The following is a 23,308-nucleotide window of genomic DNA, read 5'->3' as shown; positions in this document are numbered from 1 at the left end:
ACTAAACGAATACCATACCTTTAACCCTAATAAAACCAAATCCAAATATCTAAATCTAAGATAACAAAAATTAAAATACCTGCACTGGTAGCAGCTTTGGCGGTATATGACGATGGTGGGAGGCTGGCACTTTTTGCCACTGAAGGAGTGAGAGAGTGCCCATGGGATATGGTTTAGGGGTTTTGAGAATTGAGAGAGGCAGAGGCTAGAGAGAACAGCATAAGAGAGAAACGGTGTAAAACCTAAAATAAAAAGGAAAAATAAAATAGTGGTAGAATTGGGTTCCGGTTTATAAAACCTAAATTAAAAAAGAAAAATAAAATAGTGGTAGAATTGGGTTCCGGTTTTAAAAATAAAATAGTGGTATTATTATTATTATTATTTTAATATTGTGCTGATGTGGAAAATTGTGGGAGTTTCAAAAGTTTCGGTTTTATATATATATATATATATATATAGATTAATAATTGCCCTAAAAATTACATTTGAATATTCATAGTTTTTTTTTTTTGTTTAAAAAGACTTTCAATTAAATTTAGTTGTACTAAATTAAACTAAAATGCTATATTGATATGGCTCAACAAAAGCACAACAATAATAAATGATATGCTTGGCTTTTTAAGTATAGCGTTTTACACTTTTGCTTTTACAGCTTGGTTGAACAGAGAGCGAATGATTATATTTATACATTGTTGGGTATATTTCTTCACCTCTCTGGCTTTGCAACATCTACTTCCCTTGGAACTTGTACTGTACAGAAATGATTATGTTATACAATTCCTCGTCAAAACCAGGTTTTGATTATGATATGAACTTGGAAAATGGCCAGAATGCCAACCTATTTTATCCAACACAGCTTTCATGGGGCTCATAATAATAAAAAATTATAAGAGCACAACTAATTTCTCACCATTTTCATAACTATTTGTTGTGGTTGTCTGTGGGTGCTTAAAAAAATAATAATAAAAAATGATAAATTTATGTGAAAGTGACGAAAGCATGTCATAGTCTGCCACCATTTGATCTAAAGTGCAAAATGGGTTCTTTTGGCCATTTAAAAAAAAAAAAAAAATTAAGCCAACCAATTCTTGTGCATATGAAGTCTACTTTATTGGAACCCTCGTTATCAAGTGAAAAAGGCTTCAGAAAAGGTTACTGTAACAAACTTGTAAATTTACATAATTATACACTAACTAATATAGGTCATTTTTAGGTAAAATTGTGCAAATTTGACACATTTTTCTATTATACACCCACTGATATGAATGCTATAACACTACGTTTTTTTGTTCTCTCTCTCTCTCTCTCTCTCTCTCTCTCTCTCTCTCTCTCTCTCTCTCTCTCTCTCTCTCTCTCTCTCTCTCTCTCTCTCTCTCTCTGTGCTTGGGCTACCTCTTTCCCTAGTCAGGGTAGTGACTATGGACCATTCCTATCTTGAACAAAGTTTTTCTCCAAACTAGTTTAGAGAGAAATTCTTCAAACTTCTTATATATTTCTTTTTTGAGTGTGAAGTTTGAAAATCTAACCATTGAATTTCATTTTTTTTATACTCTTAACATGCATATCAAATTTTGTTCAAATTGGATGTAAATTTACCATTCGATTGATAAACTTATATTTTATATACAATTTTAAATCATAAAAACTTGAAATTTTAATATTTGTTTAATAGCATAGCAATTGATATTTGATATTCTTCAAATTTTACAAGCATAAAGCCCAAATGATCCCTGACCACAACCCCTATCCCAACACTGCCAACACTGTTTGTGGATATAGCATTTTCCTTTTTTTTTAATGGTACTATGGATGTTCATGAAAAATTCCAATGTTTTTTGGATTAATTAATTTACCTAGATAATTGTTCTCAAAACTTCTTCTAGGTGTCCAAAATGGTGTTATTTTAGCATTTTATATATCTATGTGTGTATATATACAATCTCTCTAAATATCAATATAGTGGGTTTTCTCATTAAAATACATTCTTTCTCTTTATCTCTTTTTTCATATCTAACTCTCTCTCTTCTTGATTTTCTTTTGTTCATATCAATTAATTGGCAAATACATCTTAATTATAGAAAAAACTAAGGTTTTGGATTAAACAATATTTTGGAGGATATCACCAAGTCAAGGAATTTTATAACTAAAATGGTTCAACCATTTGCTCATCATACATATTAGGTTTGAATAATGTGCATATTCAATCAAAAGAAAAAAAAAAGTGCATATATGTTTGTTTGTTGATTTATATAGAAATTGCATAAGCATACATTTGCTTATATATTTAAAAGTGTTCACTAACTATTTGGGTAAATAACAATGGAAAAAGAACTTTTAATTGATAGTAGACTCGCTAAAGAAAGAGAACGTTGAGTTAGTCATTATCTAATTTGGTTCAAATGTAAACTTCTATTAAGCAAAGAAATTTAATTCTTTGATAATACCATATGTCAGTTTTTAGATCCCTTAAACAATTGATTAAACCTAGATAATTAGCCAAGTTGTTACTTAGTCCAATTAAACAAAGTCTAGGTTATCACAATATAAAAGATCAAATCATGCAAAACAGCGGAAAATAAATAACACAAGATATGATCACCCAGGAAACCAAACCGGTAAAAACCTGGGGAGGATTTGACCTAGCTATCCTCAAGGTAAACTTGAATCCACTATCTTGAAAGAATCGAAGTTCATACAATAAGACTTACAAGCCCCCACGCCCGACTTCTTATTGCTACCAACCAGTAGAACTTACTGACACGACCACGTGCAAGCTCCGAATCCACGAACTCCTTCTTTCTTGGATTCCTACCAGCTACAAACACACCCGCTTGTGTATTCTTTAAGTTTTAATGGCAGCAACTAAATTGATCATCAAGGTGTAGATAAATCTTCTCCTTAAAAACCCTAAGCTTGTGTAAAGGAAAGCTCCTCTAGATCTCACAAGAGATTTACACAAACCGCAAATATAAGCAACACTAAAACGTGGTTAGGGTTTGCCTTTTATACTTAGGACAAATAAGAAACCCTAAAAACGTTTTAAAACAAATAGGGCTGAGTTGGACGAATCTGCAAAAAAGCATTCTGCCCGAGCTTCGATCGGTCGAGCTTGTCGTTCGATCGATTGAGCCAGGCCGAAAGGCACAATGCCTCCTGCTTTAACTCGATTCCAACTTTACATTGACACACAACTTTGAGCCAGCTTAAAACACTTCTAAACACATTGTTTTGATCATGGTTTGCCAACAATACACATTAGAGTTCTAAATACATAAAATCCTAAACTTTAGAACCTAACACCATATTCTTATGAAATTTATGTAAAGAAAAAAAAATTATAATTTTCTAAAGACTACTATTTACACGTTTACAAATAAAAAAAAAAAAAAAAAAATCCTTACAAAGCATGGGTCAACCAGTAGTTACCTTAAAACTTTTAAAACTTTTTCTTTTTTGAGGGGGAACTTTAAAACTTTTTAATTTTTGATTAATTGCACATATCAGTTTTAAATATAATTATGGTATTAACTATTAAGCAATTAAGCTCCAAAGAGAACTAACAATAATAATAATTCTAAATTAACATGGTAATAGTCTTATAAAAAAAAAAATGGTAATAGTAACTATTACCAGCAAAAAGAAAAGTTAAAAAGCCTTACCTTTGCTTTAGTTAGGATACTAGGAATTTGCTGTTAAAAAAAAACTTAGTTCTTTTTTCTTTTTCCCGTAGAACAAGTGGGAAAACGGGATTTAAAATCAAACATAAGAAGAGGCAAAAAGTATCATTAAATCATAAGATTTTTTTTTAAAATTTTTAAGTCTAGCGCTAGTTGCACTGTTTATGGAACATGAATAGTCAATCAGGTCAATGAACAGTAAATTCATTAATGAACAGTAATCAAAATATTTTTTTTATTGTTTTCAGCAAAATAAGTGTGCCTTTGGATACAGCTGAAATGATTTTTCAGCTACGTCCAGCGTTTGTCAGTGTGTCCCATACATTGTTTACGGGACCCACAAACCTCTTTTTTCAGCAAAACTTTTATTAAAAATGGATCTCACAGCACTATTCACACTTTTAAAAATTATTTTGTTATAGTATTTTCAGTTTTCAATAATAGCAGTATCCAAACAGACCCTTAGTGTCTGTTTGGTACTGTTGTAGAAAGTAGAGTTTTAACTAAAAAGCTTTTTTTATTCTTTTTATTGTTTTGAGTGTTTGGAAAATTACACCAGTCATCAAAGTCTTCCCTAGGTTCATGATAAGGCATCAAGTGCTATACATGTACAAGTGTTTGAAATGTGCAAGTGAGTGGGAGTTGCACTTGTTGTATCTATGCATATATACATTTAGGTCGTAATATGAGTAATCCAACTTTAATGGTTGTATAATGAAAAATGATTAAAACATTAAAAATTAAGTTTTAGCGGCTTGTTTGAGCGAGCTTAAGGTGTGCTCGAGTAAAGTTATTGTGCAATCACAATGCTAATTGAGAAACAAAAATCCTAGAATAACAAACAGATGGCCTAAATGGTATTTCAAATGAGCTCACTTGAGAGAGGCTCAAGTGAGTACATGTGGATTATATAGATGTGTATATGTAAAGCTTGAGTGAGGGCTTACTCAATGCTTGCTTGAGCGACATGGTTACATAATATGCAAATTCTACAAAAAAATAAAAAAGAAAAAGAAAAGAAAAGAAAAAAAAGAGACTTTTCTTAGTCTTTAAAGGCGAGGGCTATAAAGAAGCCAAACTTTTTTAGTATTGAATGTTTGAGCTTGTCAAATAGTCTAAAAGCTTGAGCTTTACTTTGCTAAGCTTAAACTCGAGTTTAATATCATGCTCTTGAGCTCAAAATCCAATGCAAGTACATTATCAAACCTATATTAAACATATTATCAAGTTTATTTTAGTTAGATGGCTAGTCCCAACTCCCAATAAATTAAAACTTTATATGAGTTTATTTTGTAAACTCATATCAAGCCCATAAAAGAACTTAGGTTTGGCTTTTTTTATTTTATTTATTTATAATAATTATGTATTATTGTTTATAACCCTATTCATGAACATTTCCCCCTCTCCTCTTATTTTTGCTTAGACTTGACTCAGGTATTAAAGAAGCTTAAATTAATTATGGCTCAAGCTTATTTATCATTAAACAAATATGAACAAATTTTTTATCAAATCAAGCCTATGACATTTATGAATGATTTGGTTTCCCTATTAACAATTAGTAACAACCAAAACGTGTTTTAGAGTGTTTTATCAAATCAAGCCTTGTATCAATCAAAGTAACTTTTCAAAGACAAATTCTTCATTTTGTTTAACTAGTCATCCATATTCGTTTTTTGTTAATATTTTTTTAAAGCTTTTAGAAAGCTTTTATAGATTTTGCACACCATTAGAGAGAAATTTACAGGATTTTCCAAGATTGCTAGCGGTAGAATCCCGGGTTTGGTTGTATCCTAGAAGCCTCCACACCCTCTCTCGTATTCCATTGCCATCTCTCACGCCGCTTAGCTCCAAGCTCTGTAACTCGGTACCTCTCTCTCTCTCTCTCTCTCTCTCTTTGTGTCTGTGTTTGGTTGCTGAGAAAACAAGGTAAAGTGAAGGAAATTGAGTTTCTGAAGAGGATATGATATGAAACAACATGGGGTTTTGTCGTTTTTTATGTTTAGATTTTTGGGTTTATGAAAAGTTTTGTTTTTGTTTGTTGTTTTAACTTTTAATTGCGTTTGTTGTTTTTGGGTATTTTACTCAGAGGCCAAAATGGTTGTAATAATCTACATTTTGTTTGAGACTTTCGTTGATTCATGACGTAACTATTCGAAATACTAAGATTCTGTAACTGGGGTTGTCTTACTTTCCTAGGTTTTAATGTGTGTGTGACATTCTCTGTGTGCATGTATATATGGTAGTTTATATATCAAATATTAGCTCAATTGATGGTTATGTGTAGATGGGATTTGTTGGATGATGTTTATGGTTCCTGTATTGACCCAATAGTGTAGTACTTCACATTTATTTGTTTATATATGTATGTATATGTGGTTTGCTTTTAATTTTAAATGACTCTTTTACATGGATTTAATAAGCAAAATGTACATTTATGTATGTGTGATTTGTGTATGTATAGGGAGTATGTCATTTGCATTCTAGATGCGTATTTCAAAGGCATTTGGTATTCAATTGTGTGAATAGAAGAGGGGAAAAAAATAGTAGATGCATGTGCATTTTTTAGGGGGAGGGGGGTGTTTGCTTTGGTGCCTCTATCAATAAATTGTTCTGAGGTATAATGCAAGTTGAGTTGAGGTAGTAAGTATGTTGTTTTGTTTATCAGTGATTCATACAAATAAATTTGATAAGTATGTTTTATTTTGTGTGGATTATAGAGGATAATCGAAGATGAGTCGAGGGAGTGCACCAGTTCCCAAGGGGAAGAAGAAGGGAGTCTTGTTTACTGTTGACTGTGCAAAGCCAGTGGAGGACAAGATCATGGACGTTGCATCCCTGGAGAAGTTTCTCCAGTAGAGGATCAAGGTTGGAGGCAAGGCTGGTGCTCTTGGTGACACTGTCACTGTAACCCGGGAGAAGAGCAAGATCACTGTTACTTCTGACAGTAACTTCTCTAAGAGGTAATTTTGATTTGTTTCCATATCTGATGTATGTGTAAATATATATTTTCCACTTATGAATATCTTTATTGATGTGTATGAGGCTAATGCTCTAATGTTATTTGGCATCTGATTATTGGACTCCTATTTGAGCTGGTATGAAATTCATGGATTCTGAGTTACTTAGTGGATTTTTTATGTATAATTTAGATTGGCATTTGCATAAATTTGCATCAAGCTCAATCTAAATGTGATCTTTTATAATGATGAGTGTTTGGGTGTTTCTTAGGCAATTTGTAGGCTTTTTACATACAGTTTCATTTGGATTTAAATTGTGAAGAGTTGTGATTTGTGTGTATCAGACTATAATAGAAGAAGGAAATAAATCAATTTAGCTCGTACCTAAGTGTTCTGGGTTAAGGCTTTCTTCAGTTTCCTTTAATTATATTTTTGAGCTCAAGTGCAGTGCAAAAAGCCATAGAACAGGCTTATTTTTTTACCTTTTCCTTGGTTAGAGGATTTGAGTAATTTATCATTATTTTATTTTATTTTATTTTTACTTGAAGAATATCAAGTTGCTCTGAGGATGATAAAACCACTAGTAACTATACTTCTTTTTCTTGATTCTGCCTTTCATACTCCGAACTTAGTGATATTTTGTTGTTCAAATATGTTTGATTATTCATAATCTGAGAGGAAGGTTTGCATGATGGTTCTCATGGACTACTGAGGTGTGTACTGTGTGTCCAACAAGCAAACAGGGTTGTCATGGATATCCTTTAAAAAAAAAACAAGTTTGACCTATACTAAATCTCAATTCAACTTTTCCAATGAAGATGGTCCCCTGCATTTTAGATAAAACGTGTAGTTAATTGAAATTTCATGTAATCTTCAAATTGCTCTTTTGTTTAGGTACACAATAGAGCCTCCATGTGATCATAGGATGTGTTTCTAATGATCTAATCAAGTGTTCTGGAGAGGATTTCCTCTTGATCGTGTAGTTTTTTCATTCACTTTATTATTCTTCTGGCTGAGCAAATGCACTAATTTTTGGTTCATAAAATAAAGGAAAAGGTAGGCATTCTTGGATGCTGCCAGTAGTTTTCCAAAAAGACCTGTGTAGCTAAACTTGTTCTCTTTAAAATGAATGAGATTTAGTAATTTTTAGCAGCTGTAAATGGGCGAATACACACCTGTCAAAATGGTTGTTTAATGCATTCAGAAGCCTGCATATCATGGTTGGTTTTAGCTTGTGGAATGATCACATAGGCTGAAGTCAGAGTGCAAGAAAGGGGACCCTTTCAGTAAAACTGAAAGCAAAGCTTTATGTTAATTGTCTGTCTGTCTAATTATTTCATACTTATCAAGAGTTTAAGTCAACTCATGGACACAGGCATTCATGCCTCTGATCATGATTATATGCAAAGGGAAGATATCTTATGTGGCAGTTCATAAGCATCCTTAATCCTCTGTTGACATAGTTTTGGTTCTTTGGGGTGCTTGGGTAGTCTTCTGTTCATTTGAACTGTCGTGTTGCATTTTTTATCAGGGTGTTGTTTGTATAAACAGTTGGGCAATTTCCTTGAGTACTTTTCAAAGTAATTGGAGATTCTTCTATGTTGTCTCATGTATTGTTGTGTCTATTAGAGAAAAATTGTTTCAGCTGTTGCTGTTGGCAATGCTGTTTAATCTTGGGTTTTTCTACTGCTAAATATCTGTTCTTTTTCCTTGTCTGGTTCAGGTATCTGAAGTATTTGACAAAAAAGTACCTGAAGAAACACAATGTGCGTGATTGGCTCCGTGTGATTTCTTCAAACAAAGATAGAAATGTGTATGAACTTAGGTACTTCAACATTGCTGAGAATGAAGGGGAGGAAGAAGATTGAACTTCTGAATTGGCTTAGTCATTTAAGACTCATTTACCTTACAACTGCCATTCAGGGGTCTTTTGTTTTCTGCTTAGTGTTGCCTTTTGGGATGCTGCTTTTTGATGAAACTGATGTGGTTTAACAATTTTGCTGATTAAATTAGAGATTTTACAATATTCCTATTTTGTTGGATTGGTAATATAGAAAGTCTGTCATTGTTGAATCCAGCTTTGTTGTTTTGATGCATTGAATTGGAGTTCCAAGCAACTTGTTTGAGGTTACAAATTGTGCTTGATTCTTTCTTTTGCATACTTCTCCACCTTTAATGCATTACTTACGAAGCCTTGTTAGTACATAATTATAATTTTAAAATGTTGTACTTAAAAAAGACATGCTTACTAGCTCCATGGTATTATTTATCTAGTTCCTTTTTTGTGAAACCAATGGATAGGACGTCAGCAGGCTGCCTTTAATTTAGTTGTGGTAAATGTTGACAATGGGTGCATTTATTAAAAGAGCTCCACCATCATTTTTTTTTTTTGAGCAAAAGAGCTCAGCCATCTTAATGGTCATGTTTGGATCCTTAAATCTAAAATATATTAAAGAGGGATTAGGATCCCATGTAGTTTTTTATTATTATATTTTTTGGTTTTAGTTTTAAAATAGACAGGATAGGATTCTGTTCAAAAAAATACTACTAGTTTTGTTTCTTCGCCTACCATTTTTTTACATGGAATTCATTCCCCTTCCAAATAAAGGCAAGGGATACGTATAACATCAAAGTATGAGAATAAAATATGGATCTCCAATTCTCTATCTTCAAATTTTAATTTTTAAGTAGAGATTCTTATTTGGTAGAACTGACACATTTGACTTTGCATGTTAGAAATTGGGTTTCACTTGCGTCTAGCCTTCCTAAGCCTTAGAGATGACACTAGGACACAAGAGCACCAGACAGAATGCCCTTAAACATCTAGAGAAAATTATATTTTACTATCATAAACTATACTCTAATTTACAATTTGCATCCTAAATTATTCAAATTCAAGTCTACGTTTTGCACCATAACCTATGATCCTTGTTACATTTTGCACCTTGACATTAAATTTACTTTATTCTTTAACCTACAAACTATATAATACACAATTTTAGACGAAATAAATACACATGTCAATGGGAAAAGCCCTTGGGGCCATGACTGAAAGGGTCCCGTTACCTACATCCCTAGCTGTGGTCGAGGCTTTGGCCTGTAGAAAAGCTTTGTTTTTTGCAAAAGAATTGAGTATTTTTTAGTGCAGTTTTGAGAGGATGCAGAAATTATCATCAAGGCCGTTCTAACTGGAGATTATGGAAATCCTGAGTATGGTAATGTGATTAGTGATATCCCGTTTCTTTCTAATGGTTTTCGAAGTTGTAATTTCTCCCATATGAAACGCATAGGCAATTTAGTTGCCCATTTTCTGGCCAGGAAAGCTAATTCTGGTAGTGAGCTATAGCATACAGGTTTGGATTGATTCCTGTCTTGATGATATAGCTCCTCTAGTGACTCTTGATGCTTTGTAATCTTTGTCCTTTTATGAAATAAACTAGACCTTTAGATTTGGATTCTAAAAAAAAAAAAAAAAAAAAAAAAAAATACACATGTCAATAATTTATTCGTTTGTAGGAATATATATATATATATATATATATTGTGATACAAGATAGAAATTATACTCTAACCTAATTTAAGTGTATATGTTATTGGGTTACACGTGTGAGTGAAATCCTACAGTGAATAAAGATGAGAAGAATGAGTAGTTAATACTTAATATAACATAATTGAGTACATACTCATTGGACTTAGGTCTTTTGGGTTAAAGTGTGTCTCTATATATTATATTAATTATTCAAAAAAGTTCACCCAGGTATTTATCTCCCTAACAAGTGGTATTAGAGCCCATGTGGTGTGGGCAAAGGTGGCAAGGTTATCGAGGTTCTTTTCGCAGTTGGAGCAGGAACGGGGTGTGTTTACTTGAGGCAGAGACTCACACGTGAGAGGAAGATTGTTGAGTTACACATGTGAGTGAAGTCCCACATTGAATAAAAATGAGAAGAATGAGTGGTTAATATAACATAATTAAATTTATACCCATTGGGCTTAGGCCTTTTTTTATTAAAGTGTGTCTCTATATATTATATTAACTAGCTTGTAACACTATGCATATGTATGAATACACTTAAAGATATACAATAAGATGCATAATATAATTCCTATATATATATATAATTTAATTACTATTAATAGTCATTTTTATATTTTGTTAACTCTTTAAAATTTTTTGTAAGGATATTGTAGGGGTGATAGGCCTAATAGTATGTATCTATGTATATATTGAGTTAGGAGCCCAATCCGAGGACATTAAGTAGTCCGAGGACGGATAAAACACTATTATGGGAGTCCGCGTTAGTGAATGAAGATGTGAGGTTTGGTCATAAGAGTCCAAGAAGGTGGTCCGAGGATGAATGCCTCCTTGGCTAAGTAAAGCCGAGGTCTGACAGTATGGTCTGCCATCCAGGGTAGCGTTCCAAGAAATTCTATTGATAAGCTGTTATTACCACATTGAATGCTCTGTAACTAACTCTCTGGCCACATTAATGAGGAAGTGGCATCTGAACAATAATTTTCAGTCTTACAACTACTCCCTAAAGACTTCAGGAAGGTGCTGATAGGACAAGGATCAACACCAACAATCTAATCTACACGTGGAGGGTAGAGATGTAAGAAGGAAGATAGTATATAATAGAAAGAAGAACTTAAGAGAAAGGGATCAGAGAATTAAGAGAAAAATACTGTAGCAACAAGAACTGTACTTGTAACCAAATTCAAGAAATATATACAAGAACTAATCTCCTTGGATTGTGCCAATGACGATTTTCTTTAGATAAAACCAGTCTATCTTTACTTTATTGTGATCTGGATTTATTATAAGTGTTACCCAATTCATTAGAGCTTAGTTTTTTAACTCACTCTCTACAAATTCATTGTATTGGGCTCTTTGGACCTAGATCCTTTTATCTTTTGGGCTTAGGAACCAAAACCTACCTTTACAGATATTATTAGGTATAAAATGTAAATTGTCCATTTTCTTTTAAAATTATTGTGAAAGTTTTTATTTTTTTATTTTTTTTATTTTTTATGGTTAATTTATTCTAGACTCTTTGGTTTTTGTATTTAATAACTCACTTGAATGAATATTTATGATGTGGTCCCACATTTGATTCTAAAATTAAGAAATAAAATTCTTTAAGAATAAATAATTTATGACACATACCGTAAAATTAGAACTTTAATTTAGAATTTTAATTTAAATTTCTCTCACTTTTATCTATTATTATATATATAAATATATAGATTACTCAAGGAAGGAATAAATTCATTATGATTGTGTGTTTTAAATATTTATGCATAATAAAGTATAAACATATTTATTTTCAAAAAAAATAAAAGAGTATAAAAGTATTATTTAATAGATCATTAAGTGCACTTTAACCTATGCTCTTAGAACATTTATTAACTAATATATTATTATTATTATTATTATTATTCTTCTTGAAAAAAAGAGCTTTAAAAGCTCTAATTTACTAACATACCCTTAAAATGGAAACAAAATGAACACATTACCTGTGTATTTTGTTGTAATATTTATCAGCATTTTTCGAAAAAAATTAAGGCAGGATATGATCAACTAGTTGGAAATATAACACATGCACGACGTGCTTGCTTGCATTCCATAACTTCATATCATAACCAAAACCAAGCGCTTCTTTCTCTTGCAGCAAATCATGGCTACCAGCAAATCAGTTTTCTCTTTGCTTCTCACTCTCAATGCTTTCTCTCTTCTTTTTGTTCCACATGATTGCATTGATGCTAACTCCCTTAAGGTTTGCAAGTTTGATGGAATATATAACCTTGGGGACTCTTTCTCTGACACAGGCAACTTTATTATTGAGAACCCAGCTGTGCCTTCTGCTCATTTTCCCTATGGCAAAACCTTCAAGAAAGCAACTGGAAGGTGCTCCAATGGGTTGCTAATGATTGATTATATTGGTAAGAATCATATTAAACTTGTTGATGTTTTTGTTTTTTGTTTTTTATTTTTTAGTTGATGTTGGTTTATAAAAAAGTTAGAAAGAAACTGCTTTTTTGCTTGAGATTTTTGTAATGCTGTTCTTTTTGAAGGAATAAAGAGGCAACAACGTGACCAACTGGCAACTGACAACACTGTTTGCAAAAATTTTCAGGCTCCACTGATTTTAGATAGCTTTTAAAAAAAAAAAAAAAAAACTTTACAGTTTCAGTTTGTTTGTGTGGGTCAGGGGGTAATTGGATGTTGTTTAACTTTTATAATTATGTTGTGCACTACTAGCTAGTAATAACAATAATGATAATGATGGTGTCGGTGGTAATTAATCAATGGTTATGGTTGTAACATAATTTCAAGATGATATATTCTTCATACTTCCTTGTATTTTTGGATTCCTTTCATTTTTTATTTTTATTTTTTATTTTTATACCTAATTCAATAGTTGGGTTTGAGAGATTTGAACCGTGGATATCTTCGTTAAAAATATCAGGAGGTGCTAATCAGTTGAGTTACAAGGTTCTTGACTTTTGGAATCTTTTGTCTTAATTAAGTTCTTTAGGTTTTGATTTCTCCCCTTTAAATTATTTATGTATCTTTCCTGCAACGCTACATCAAGAAACCAAAGTTGATTACTATAAAGTTCATATTACAAAAAAGTTACGGAATCTGGAAAAGTCACTTGGTTCTGTTTTTAGGCTAAGCATGATTTGTTTTGTTTGAATTTTACTTAGCCGAGGGAGCTATACAAAATTTATTGCTTTATTTATTTATTATTCTGTGTTACACTATTTTTTTTTTTTTTTGGGTTCTATAATTTCACAGCTGAATCAGCCGGAATTCCATTTCTTTCTCCCTACTTGAACAAGGATGCATTATTTGTTCGTGGTCATGGGGTGAATTTTGCAGTGGCTGGTGCCACTGCCTTGCCTTTAAATGTACCTGGAGAAAAGAATAATTCATCACCATTTGCTGACAGTTCTCTCAGTGTGCAATTGGATTGGATGTCCACCTTTTTCAGTAATATCTGTTTTGATCATGATGGTTAGCCTCTCATTTGATTTAAGTATGTAATACTAAGTTAAATGTAGTATATGATATTAGATTGGTCCCTAAAATTTGTCACGTTCTAGTTTTTGAAATTTGAAAAATTCTTCCTTTTAGTCTTCCAAGTTTCAACCTGACTCAGATTTTGCCATAGAAGGCTATCGCAAACTGACTCAATAATTTGAGGACTAAACCTATATTTTTTTGCATATATAATTGTGTTGTTTTGTTTTGTTTTTTGATAGATTGTGTTGAGAAGCTTAAAACAGGCCTATTCATGGTGGGAGAAATCGGAGGGAATGATTATAACTATCCATTGATTCAAGGCAAAACCTTCGAGGAGGTCAGAAGTTTGGTTCCAAAAGTTGTCAAAGCAATTAAGGATGCTGTCACAGTATGTTTTCTTAGTAAACAAAACAAATTCTTCTAAATATTCCTTGACATGATTATTGAGTCCTTATTCTATGAAATTGTTTGTAGAGGGTCATTGGTTATGGTGCTGTAAGAGTGGTTGTCCCTGGAAACTTCCCAATTGGCTGTTTACCAATTTATCTTACAATATTGCACACCAACAATTCAGCTCATTATGATGAATTTCACTGCCTAAAGGGATTGAATACTTTGTCAACATATCACAATGATCAACTCAAACAAGCCATTGGAGATTTGATAAAAGAAAATCCTAATGCTGTTATAGTATATGGTGATTATTACAACGCTTTCCAATCGGTTTACCATAATGCTGCACATCTTGGTGAGTCTCTGTCTAATTCTAAAAAATTGCTAGAACAATATATAACTGTATATGACAGAGATTCAGTAATGTAATTTTGATTGTTTCACAATGGACAGGATTTGATGCTGCTTCTGTTCAAAAATCTTGCTGTGGTGTCGGAGGTGCTTATGACTTTACCTTGGAAAATATGTGTGGAGGTCCTGATGTACCAGTTTGTCCCAATCCAGATGAACGTATCAGTTGGGATGGAATTCATATGACACAAAAGGCATACCAGAATATGGCAAACTGGATCATCAATGACATCTTATCTAAGCTTAATTGTAAAGATTAAGTTGTTTTAGTGTATCTGTTTGGCATTTGATTATAAACTAATTTTTTGCTTATTTTATGTATTATTTGGGAGTTATACACAACTTTTTGTCTCAGCTTTATTTCAAATAATTTAAGTTTCAGTTTTTTGAAAATAAACTAGCTTTTAACTTTTTGTTTCACGTATGCATATAAGCTACCGAAACCAAAGCGATTTTATGAGGTGAAGTTCATATATTTATTAACAAAATAAATTAATATTTAATTACTTTAAGAATAGGCCATCCTTGTTGTATTTACAATTGATATATTTGTGCTCTTAAGTTCACTGGTTCTTTGGGTCAGAGACTCAGAGTCATGATTTACTAAATAAATTGGAATGAAATTGACAGTGGTGTTGATTAAAGAGTAACTCTTAACCCCTTAAATTTCGGTGACAGTCAAGGCCTCAGAGCAGAATTCTACAGCTGAACATCTGTTCTTTTTGCCTGTCTGGTTCAGGTATCTGAAGTACTCGACAAAAAAGTATCAGAAAAGAAACACAATGTGTGTGATTGGCTCTGTGTGATTGCACTTCTTGTATATATATATATATACATCTAGGTTGTAATACGAGTAATCCAACTTTAATGGCTGTATAATGAAAAATGATTAAAACATTAAAAACTAAGTTTTAGTGGCTTGTTCGAGTGATCTTAAGGTGTGCTCGAATAAAGTCACTATGCAATCACACTGTCTTTTTTTTGGTGAAAATGCAATCACAATGTCAATTGAGAAACAAAATTCCTAGAACGACAAACAAAAGGCCTAAAACGGTACTTCATGTGAGCCCACTTGAAAGAGGCTCAAGTGGAGTACGTGTGGATACATAGACGTGTATATGTGAGCTTGAGTGAGGGTTTATTCAATGTTCGCTTAAGTGAGTCAGTTACTTAATATGCAAATTCTGGAAAAAAAAAAAAAAAGAGACTTTTTTTAGTCTCTAACGGCTAGGACTGTAAACAAGCTGAGTTTTTTTGAATACTGAATGTTCAAGTCCAAACAAAGACTATATACAATAGTCAAACTCGAGCTCATCTAATAATCCAAAGGCTTGAGCTCAGCTTGACTCAACTCAATTCGTTAATCAAGCTTGTGAACTCAAGATCCAATACAAATGTATTATCAAACTCATATTAAGCATATTATTAAGCCCATTTTGGTTGTATGAGTGGTTTCAATTCTCGATTAATTAAAGGTTTATATGAGTTTATATTCTAAGCCCATATCAAGCTTATTACTAAGCCCATAAAAGAGCCAAGGTTTGGAATTAATTTTTTTTTTTTTTAATTGAGCCCATTGTCATGAGCCTATTCATGGACAAAATTTTCCCCTTTTTGCTTGGGTTTGACTCGTTGACTAAACAAGCTTAAACTAATTAAGACTCAAACATAACTTGTTTATCAATAAACTAATATGAACAAGTTTTATATCAAGCCAAAACCAAGTTGTTTATAAATTATTTGGTTCATTTATAACCCTATTAATGACTAGTAACAACTAAGACATATTTTAGAAGGATTGTATCAATTGAAGTAACTTTCAAAGACAACTCTTCATTATGTATAATTAGTCATCCATATTCCTTTTTAATTTTTTTTTTTAAAAAAAAAAATGCTTTTGGAAAGTTTTTATAGATTTTACACACCATTAGAGAGAAATTTATAGGATTTTCCAAGACTACTAGTGGTAGAATTCAAGTTTGGTTGTATCCTAGATGTGATTTGTCTTATAACTCGTTAGCAAATTCAATTGAATGGGAAAAATATCATCTTAACTCTTAGGGTATGTTTGGTTGGGTGGATTTTAGGGAGGATGGAAAAAAAGAGTGGAAAATAGGAGAGAAAATGAGTGGGAAGGGTGTTTTTTGAGAGGGGAAGTGGGAGAGAAAAGTGGTGGGCTCAGCTGTTTTTTCTCCAATCCCACCAAAATTTAATCTCTCCAAAATGGGGAGAAAATGGAAGAGAAAAAGAGGAAGATGTGTGTTGGACATTTTTTTTTTGCCTGGATAAAATTTCTTGTTTGCACAGCACGTTCACATTGGTTTGGTTTTTAATTTTTAATTTTTTTTATGTTGATAAAAATTTGCACAATACACTTTGGTTCTTTTTGTTTGTTTTTATCTGTTTTTTATTTTATTTTTATCCTTTTAGCATTTGCTTATTTTATAAAAAAAATTTAATAAAAGTGTCCATACAAATTTTTTTAAAAAATAATAAATGTGTTACTTTCTGTTTATATATTTAGTAAGGACATAATGGAAAATTTATATCAACTTTTTTTTCATCCTCTCATTTTTTATCTCAATCAAACAAAAAAGTTTTTCATCCTTACACTTTTCCACCTCTTCAACCAAACACAAATGAGGGAAAACTAAATTTTTTCTATCCTCCCACTTTTCCATCTTCCCACAATTTTTATCCTTCTACTTTTCCATCTTCCCAACCAAATGGACCCTTAGAAAAATTAGAGTTTTTAAAGCTCTTATTATTATTAAGAGCTTTAAAAACTCTAATCTACAATAAAATGGAATGAGAAAATAAATTCTAGTTAGATATCTCAAGGAAACGCGTTACAATAATATTTTACATTTTACAACAGCAATAGTTTTGGTCGTAATTATGACTATTGAATAGAGTAATTTTAGGTACATAACAAAATGTTACAACAATTTCACAATAAATTAGTTGTTTAACCATCAAACCCATGAAGGATGCAGAATTCTGTATCAATTCAAAAGAATTTTATTTTGTTCCTATCTTTGTCAATATATACGGTTGCTCAACAAATTGACAGAGTAACCCAATACTAAGCAAATAAACTCCTAAAGTTTTCCTAAAAAAAAAAAAAAAAAAAAAAAAAAAAAAAATCCAAATTGAAATGGTAATAGTAACTAATGAGTAGTTTATTATCAACAGAAAGAAAAAAAGTAAAAAGCATTAGCTTTTGCCTTTTGATTGTTAGGAGTTTAGGATAGTACGTAGTTTGTGCTCCAAGAAAATCGAGTTTAACTTCTAGAACTAGTAACTACTATTCAAAGAAACCAAAATCCAACATATAGGAGAAAACAAACTTAAAACAGACTGAAAATTTTCCTTATTAGGTAACTCCTCGTTTATATATATATAACACATGCACGATGTGCTTACTTGCACTAATTCCATAGTTTCATATCATAATTCATAGATAACCAAGTGCTTCTTTCTTCAGCAAATTATGGCTACCATCAAATCAGTTTTCTCTTTGCTTCTCATCACTGTCATTGCTTTCTCTCTTCATTTTGTTCCACTTGATTGCACTGGTCCAGACGTCCTTAAGGTTTGTGAGTTTGATGCAATATATCAACTAGGGGACTCTATCTCTGACACAGGCAACTTGATTCTTCAGAACCCATCTCTGCCATTTTTCCAGTTTCCCTATGGCAAAACCTACTTCAAAAATGCAACTGGAAGGTGCTCCAATGGGTTGCTGATGATTGATTTTATTGGTAAGAATCATATCAAACTTAATATGTTGATGTTTATTTATCTATTTATTATTAAGTTGATGCTGGTTTGTCAAAAAGTAGCGAAGAAAATTACTTAATTTGTTGCTAGAAATTTTTATAAGGCTGGTCTTTTAGAAGGATTAAAGAAGCAACAACATGACCAACTGGCAACTGACAACATTGGTTTGTCAAAATCTGACTCCCTATATCACACTTTCTCAAACTCTTGAATATTAGTACTGCACGATAAGAATGTTTGGAAAAGTGACTTGGTTCTGTTTTTAGGCTAAGCATAATATGTTATGTTTGAATTTTACTTGCCAAGGGAACTAAGGAAATTTTATTATTTTACTTATATGACTCCACCACACGTGTTAAGAACTACCTTATGAACCAATATGATAATCAAAATTAACTTATATTAAATTTTTTTTTTTTGGTTCTATAATTTCACAGCTCAATCAGCCGGAATTCCACTTCTATCTCCCTACTTGAATAAGGACGCATTATTTGCTGGTGTTCATCTTGGGGCGAACGTTGCAGTGGCCGTCGGTGGGGGGGTGAATTTTGCAGTGGCTGATGCCACTGCCTTGCCTATAAATTTTTTTGGAGCTAATTTTCCATCATTAGTTACTTCAAGTTCTCTTAGTATGCAACTGGATTGGATGTCCACCTATTTCCATCATACCTATCACAATCATCATGGTTAGCCTCTCATTTGAATTAAGCATGTAATACTAAGTTAAAATGTAGGAGATAATATTAGATTGATCCCTAAAATTTGGGTCCGCTTTTAATTTCTGAAATTTGAAAATTTCATTTTTAGTCTTTCAAACAATTGTAAACACACCAAGCTTGGCAATTTAGCCAATGAAGGCTATGGATCACAATTTAACTCAATTAAATTTTTTTTTTCTTTTTGTTGATGTTTGATAGATTGTGCTGAGAAGCTTAAATCAGCCCTATTCATTGTGGGTGGAATTGGAGAGAATGATTATAACCTTGCATTGCTGCACAAAACCGTTGAGGAGGCCAGATACTTAGTTCCACAAGTTGTCAAAGCAATTAAGGACGCTGTCACAGTATGTTTTCGTAAACAAAACAAATCCGATTCTAATTTTTGCCTGCAAAATTGCCTAACATGATTATTGAGTCCTTATTCTATTACATTGTTTGTAGAGGGTAATTGGTTATGGTGCTGTAAGAGTGGTTGTCCCTGGGCACTTCCCAATCGGCTGTTCACCAATTTATCTTACAAAATTCCACTCCGAAAATTCAGCTCATTATGATGAATTACACTGCCTAAAGGGGTTGAATAATTTGGCAATATATCACAATGATCAACTCAAACTAGCCATTGAAGATTTGAGAATAGAAAATCCTAATGTTGTCATAGTATATGGTGATTATTACAGTGCTTTCCAATGGGTTTACCGTAATGCTCAACATCTTGGTGAGTCTCTTTCTAATTCTAATAAATTGCTAGAACAATATATAGCTAGATATGACAGAGATTCAGTAATGCAATTTTGATTGTTTCACAATGGACAGGATTTGATGTTGCTTCTGTGCTAAAATCTTGCTGTGGGGCTGGAGGTGCTTATGACTTTTTCTTGGGAAAAATGTGTGGAATTCCTGGTGTAGCAGTTTGTGCCAATCCAGATGAACGTATCAGTTGGGATGGAATTCATTTGACTCATAAGGCAAACCAGTATCTGGCAAACTGGATCATCAATGACATCTTCCCTAAGCTTCATTGCAAAGTTTAATTTGTCTTAGCGATTGAGTTTTCTTATGCTGGAATGTAGTAGATTATTAGTTAAACGTCAAAGGGAGTTTATGAGGGGAAGTTTATACATTTGTTAACTAAATAAATTAATATTTAATTACTTTAAGATTAGGCTATCCTTTGTTGTATTTACAATTGATATAATTGTGCTCCTAAGTTCAATGGAAAGCTTCAATTGCATTTACAAATTAAAGTACTGCTAAAAAACTGGTTCTTTGGATCATAGTCATATGATTTACTAAATAAATTGGAATGTGACTTTTAACCCCTTAAATATTGGCTACAGTTAAGGGCTCAGAGCAGAGTTCTGCACTGGCAGATAGGCATGGCAAATATAGACTTACAACCCCAGGATTTAGTATGCTTTTGAAGTGTCATTCCCATTGCCATTTATAGATTACATCTGTGGCAATGTGACTGTGCAGATGCGATTATGAACATTAATGGACAACCTATAATTTGCTAGGATCTATACTAAAAGTATTAACAAAATCTTTCACAATTTCCTTTTCACAATTATTAATGTGACTACTAGTCGCAGACCCACAGATGTGTGGAAATAAATAATTATTTTTTATTGTAATATAATGTATAATTTTTTTCCTAAATTTTTTTAAAGATAATTTGTTCTCCCTAAAAATTAAACAATTTCTTTTCGGTCCAATTGGGTTTACTCAGTCAATTTTGGTCCCCCCTTCAGTCTATTTTACACTAATTGGGTCTTAAATTAATTCTTTTTGTATGTTTTCCTTTCAAGTTTATCTCAAAATTTATTTTATTTTGGGTAGAAAAGTATGAAATGTTATTATATTTGGGCTAAGCTCTTTAGTTTTGAATTAAAAAATACAAAGAAAATACTGAAATAGAAAATTAGAAATTAGAAATATGAGCCCTAAAAATGCAATAAAAATGATAAATATTCAAAAGTCACATTGGTTCTATTTAGTCCATTCTGTCCTCTTCGGTCCAATTTGGTCCTATTTAGTCCATTTTGTCCACTAAAGTTCTATTTGGTCCAGCTCAGTCTATTTCATCTTATTCTGTCCAACTTGGTCCATTCAGTCCACATTGGCTATATTCGGTCCACATTGGTTCTATACAGTCCACTTCGGTCTTACTCAGTCCATTCTGTCAAATTTGGTCCAATTCGGTCCATTCCTTCTACTTTCGTTCTATTTAGTCCTATTCCGTCCACATTGGTGCCATACGGTCCATTCTGTCCACTTTGATCCACTTTAGTCTTATTTGGGCCATTTGTTCCACCTTAGTTCCATTCGGTCCATTTTGTCCACTTTGGTTTTATTCGGTTCATTTTGTCCATTTGGTTCTATTTAGTCTACATTGCTCCTATTCTGTCTATTTAAGTCTGCCTCGGTCCAGTCTATCCACTTCGGCCCTAATCAGTCTAATTTGGTACCGTTCAGTCCATTCAGTCTACTTTCGTCCTATTCAGTCCATTTATTCTTATTCGGTCCTATTCTGTCCATTTGGTCCACTTTCTTCCATTTGGTCCATTCAAATCACTTTGGTTCATTTTGGTCCACTTCAATCTATTTTTGTGCACTTACATAATGGGAAAAGACATGTTTGTGTTGAAATCACCTAATCTAAATCCAAATTTATTAAAAAAAAAATATAAATCTCATGAAATTATAGATAATAATAATAATAATAATAAAAATAATAATAAGTACCAAATTATCCAAGTAATATTATGTAATAAAATAACATTATATTCTTATATACTATATTAATAATGCAATATGATAACATTTGTGAAATCAAAGAGAATAAAAAAAAAAAAAACTTAAAAACACAAAACTTAATCATATCAGCCCAAAGTAGAGTTCCAAACAATGCAAAAATTCATCAACCTAAAGTAGAGATGCAAGAAAAAAAAATCCACCAAAACTAGAAAATAAAAATGAGAGAAATAACCTTTTGTGTGTAAAAAATGAGAGAGAGAGAGAGAGAGAAATAACATTTTGTGTGAGAAAAAACTATGAGTAGAATGGAAAAGGAAATTGTAAATTTATAGTAAGAGGAGGGGAGAAAGAAAAGTAAAAAACAAAGGAAGATAAATGGACAGAGGAAAAGTGATATTAAGGTAAATAGTGGTAGGGAGATGAAAATGTAAAAGAGAGGGGAAAAGTTAGAAAAAGTATAACAATAAGTTGGGAAATTAATAAGAAAAAAAAGAATTAAAAATAAGAGAGAGAATGTTGAAAATGGGTGGATGATGTGGCCGTTGATATGACTCAATAAGGGAAAAACAACAATAAATACTACGTTTCAACTTTTAGATGTATATAGATAACAGTCCCCCTTGTGAAAGTGATGTTCAAATCAAATCACAGCTTATCATCTTAGTAAGTTGTTAAGAAAATTTTTATATTTCTAGCATTAGTTAAAAACTATTGTCTTGTATCCATAAACATGGGGTGAAATTCAGAATTTTGTTTTTATTTTTAAAAATATTTAAGAGTTGCTTCACCATTTGTTGGTCATGCCTAAAGAAGGACACACCCTTGTTCATTTTTTTTTATTTTTTATTTTATTTTATGAAAAGACAGGCAACTTTATTAGGATGAGGATAAATTCAATATATCTTGAGCCAAAGCTGACTCAATGACAAATGGATTCTTCTTTACCCAAGTTACAAAACTACTAATGCCTTTGGCATATCGAGCTAAAATATGCGCGGGTTTATTACCTCCATGTCTAACCTGGTACGCAAGCACAGATTTAAAAACTTGCAGTCTATGACAAATCTCAGTGACAACATTAGAGATGGCTATCGATGGATTACACAAACCTTGAATAACATTAGAGAGTATAAGTGAGTCACTCTCAAAGTGTGCATCCCGAATACCAACGTCCTAGGCAAACTCCACAGTTTCCTCCATTGCTTTCACTTCAGCTTCTAATGGCCCCAAAGGGTAATGAAGCCTCTTGCTTAACACAGCCACCACCCTGCCTTCATGATCATGAATAACCACGGCCACATTTGTTGCCTGCTGTTGAGTAAAAACCACCCCATTTGTGTTGATTTTATATCGTGGAGGTTTCAGGTTGATCCACAGTTCCACTTCTTTCATAGATGATCTTGAAGGTTGAAAGTTTGCCACCTGAAATTCCTCGATCACTGATCTAGCTTTGTGAATAATCAGACTAGCCGTTTGATCAGCTTTCCTGTGCAAAAATTGATTCCTATTGAACCAAATGCTCCAAGTAATAGTGATGACTAATTCCAGGATTTTGTCACCAACATGCAGCACAAACTTTAAATG

At 32.4% G+C, this 23,308-nt stretch overlaps 2 protein-coding genes and 1 pseudogene across 3 annotated transcripts; all 3 read left to right on the top strand.

The window, feature by feature from the left end:
- The first annotated feature begins 5,217 nt into the window (after positions 1 to 5,217).
- On the top strand, positions 5,218 to 8,787 carry LOC126716931 (60S ribosomal protein L22-2-like; annotated as a pseudogene).
- A 3,425-nt stretch (positions 8,788 to 12,212) lies between these two features.
- LOC126716926 (acetylajmalan esterase-like) lies at positions 12,213 to 14,889 on the top strand. 2 transcript variants are annotated; one of them, XM_050417978.1, is made up of 5 exons: positions 12,216 to 12,574; positions 13,434 to 13,652; positions 13,901 to 14,049; positions 14,136 to 14,409; positions 14,508 to 14,889. In XM_050417978.1, the coding sequence occupies exons 1-5, from the start codon at positions 12,310 to 12,312 to the stop codon at positions 14,723 to 14,725; spliced, it is 1,125 nt and encodes a 374-aa protein (XP_050273935.1). In that variant the 5' UTR covers positions 12,216 to 12,309; the 3' UTR covers positions 14,726 to 14,889. The 2 variants fall into 2 exon arrangements, with proteins under 2 accessions (XP_050273936.1, XP_050273935.1); XM_050417979.1 differs by lacking the exon at positions 13,434 to 13,652 and having other exon boundaries at positions 12,213 to 12,574.
- Positions 14,890 to 17,958: 3,069 nt separating this feature from the next.
- LOC126719190 (acetylajmalan esterase-like) lies at positions 17,959 to 19,998 on the top strand. The gene is made up of 5 exons (XM_050421770.1): positions 17,959 to 18,229; positions 18,686 to 18,934; positions 19,166 to 19,311; positions 19,409 to 19,682; positions 19,781 to 19,998. Exons 1-5 carry the CDS (start codon positions 17,959 to 17,961, stop codon positions 19,996 to 19,998), a joined length of 1,158 nt encoding a protein of 385 aa, XP_050277727.1.
- Positions 19,999 to 23,308: the final 3,310 nt, after the last annotated feature.

Source organism: Quercus robur, chromosome 3, assembly GCF_932294415.1.
Source record: "Quercus robur chromosome 3, dhQueRobu3.1, whole genome shotgun sequence".
Classification (NCBI taxonomy): Eukaryota; Viridiplantae; Streptophyta; class Magnoliopsida; order Fagales; family Fagaceae; genus Quercus; species Quercus robur.
This window is presented reverse-complemented; position numbering and strand designations above follow the sequence as displayed.

Bases quoted from the DNA above. Each gene is read 5' to 3' on its own strand.
- LOC126716926 (XM_050417978.1), top strand. From the start codon at position 12,310: ATGGCTACCAGCAAATCAGTTTTCTCTTTGCTTCTCACTCTCAATGCT. The intron at 13,653-13,900 runs GTTAGCCTCTCA...GTTTTTTGATAG, and splicing joins TATCTGTTTTGATCATGATG to ATTGTGTTGAGAAGCTTAAA. The intron at 14,410-14,507 runs GTGAGTCTCTGT...CACAATGGACAG, and splicing joins CCATAATGCTGCACATCTTG to GATTTGATGCTGCTTCTGTT.
- LOC126719190 (XM_050421770.1), top strand. From the start codon at position 17,959: ATGGCTACCATCAAATCAGTTTTCTCTTTGCTTCTCATCACTGTCATT. The intron at 18,230-18,685 runs GTAAGAATCATA...ATAATTTCACAG, and splicing joins GCTGATGATTGATTTTATTG to CTCAATCAGCCGGAATTCCA. The intron at 18,935-19,165 runs GTTAGCCTCTCA...GATGTTTGATAG, and splicing joins TACCTATCACAATCATCATG to ATTGTGCTGAGAAGCTTAAA.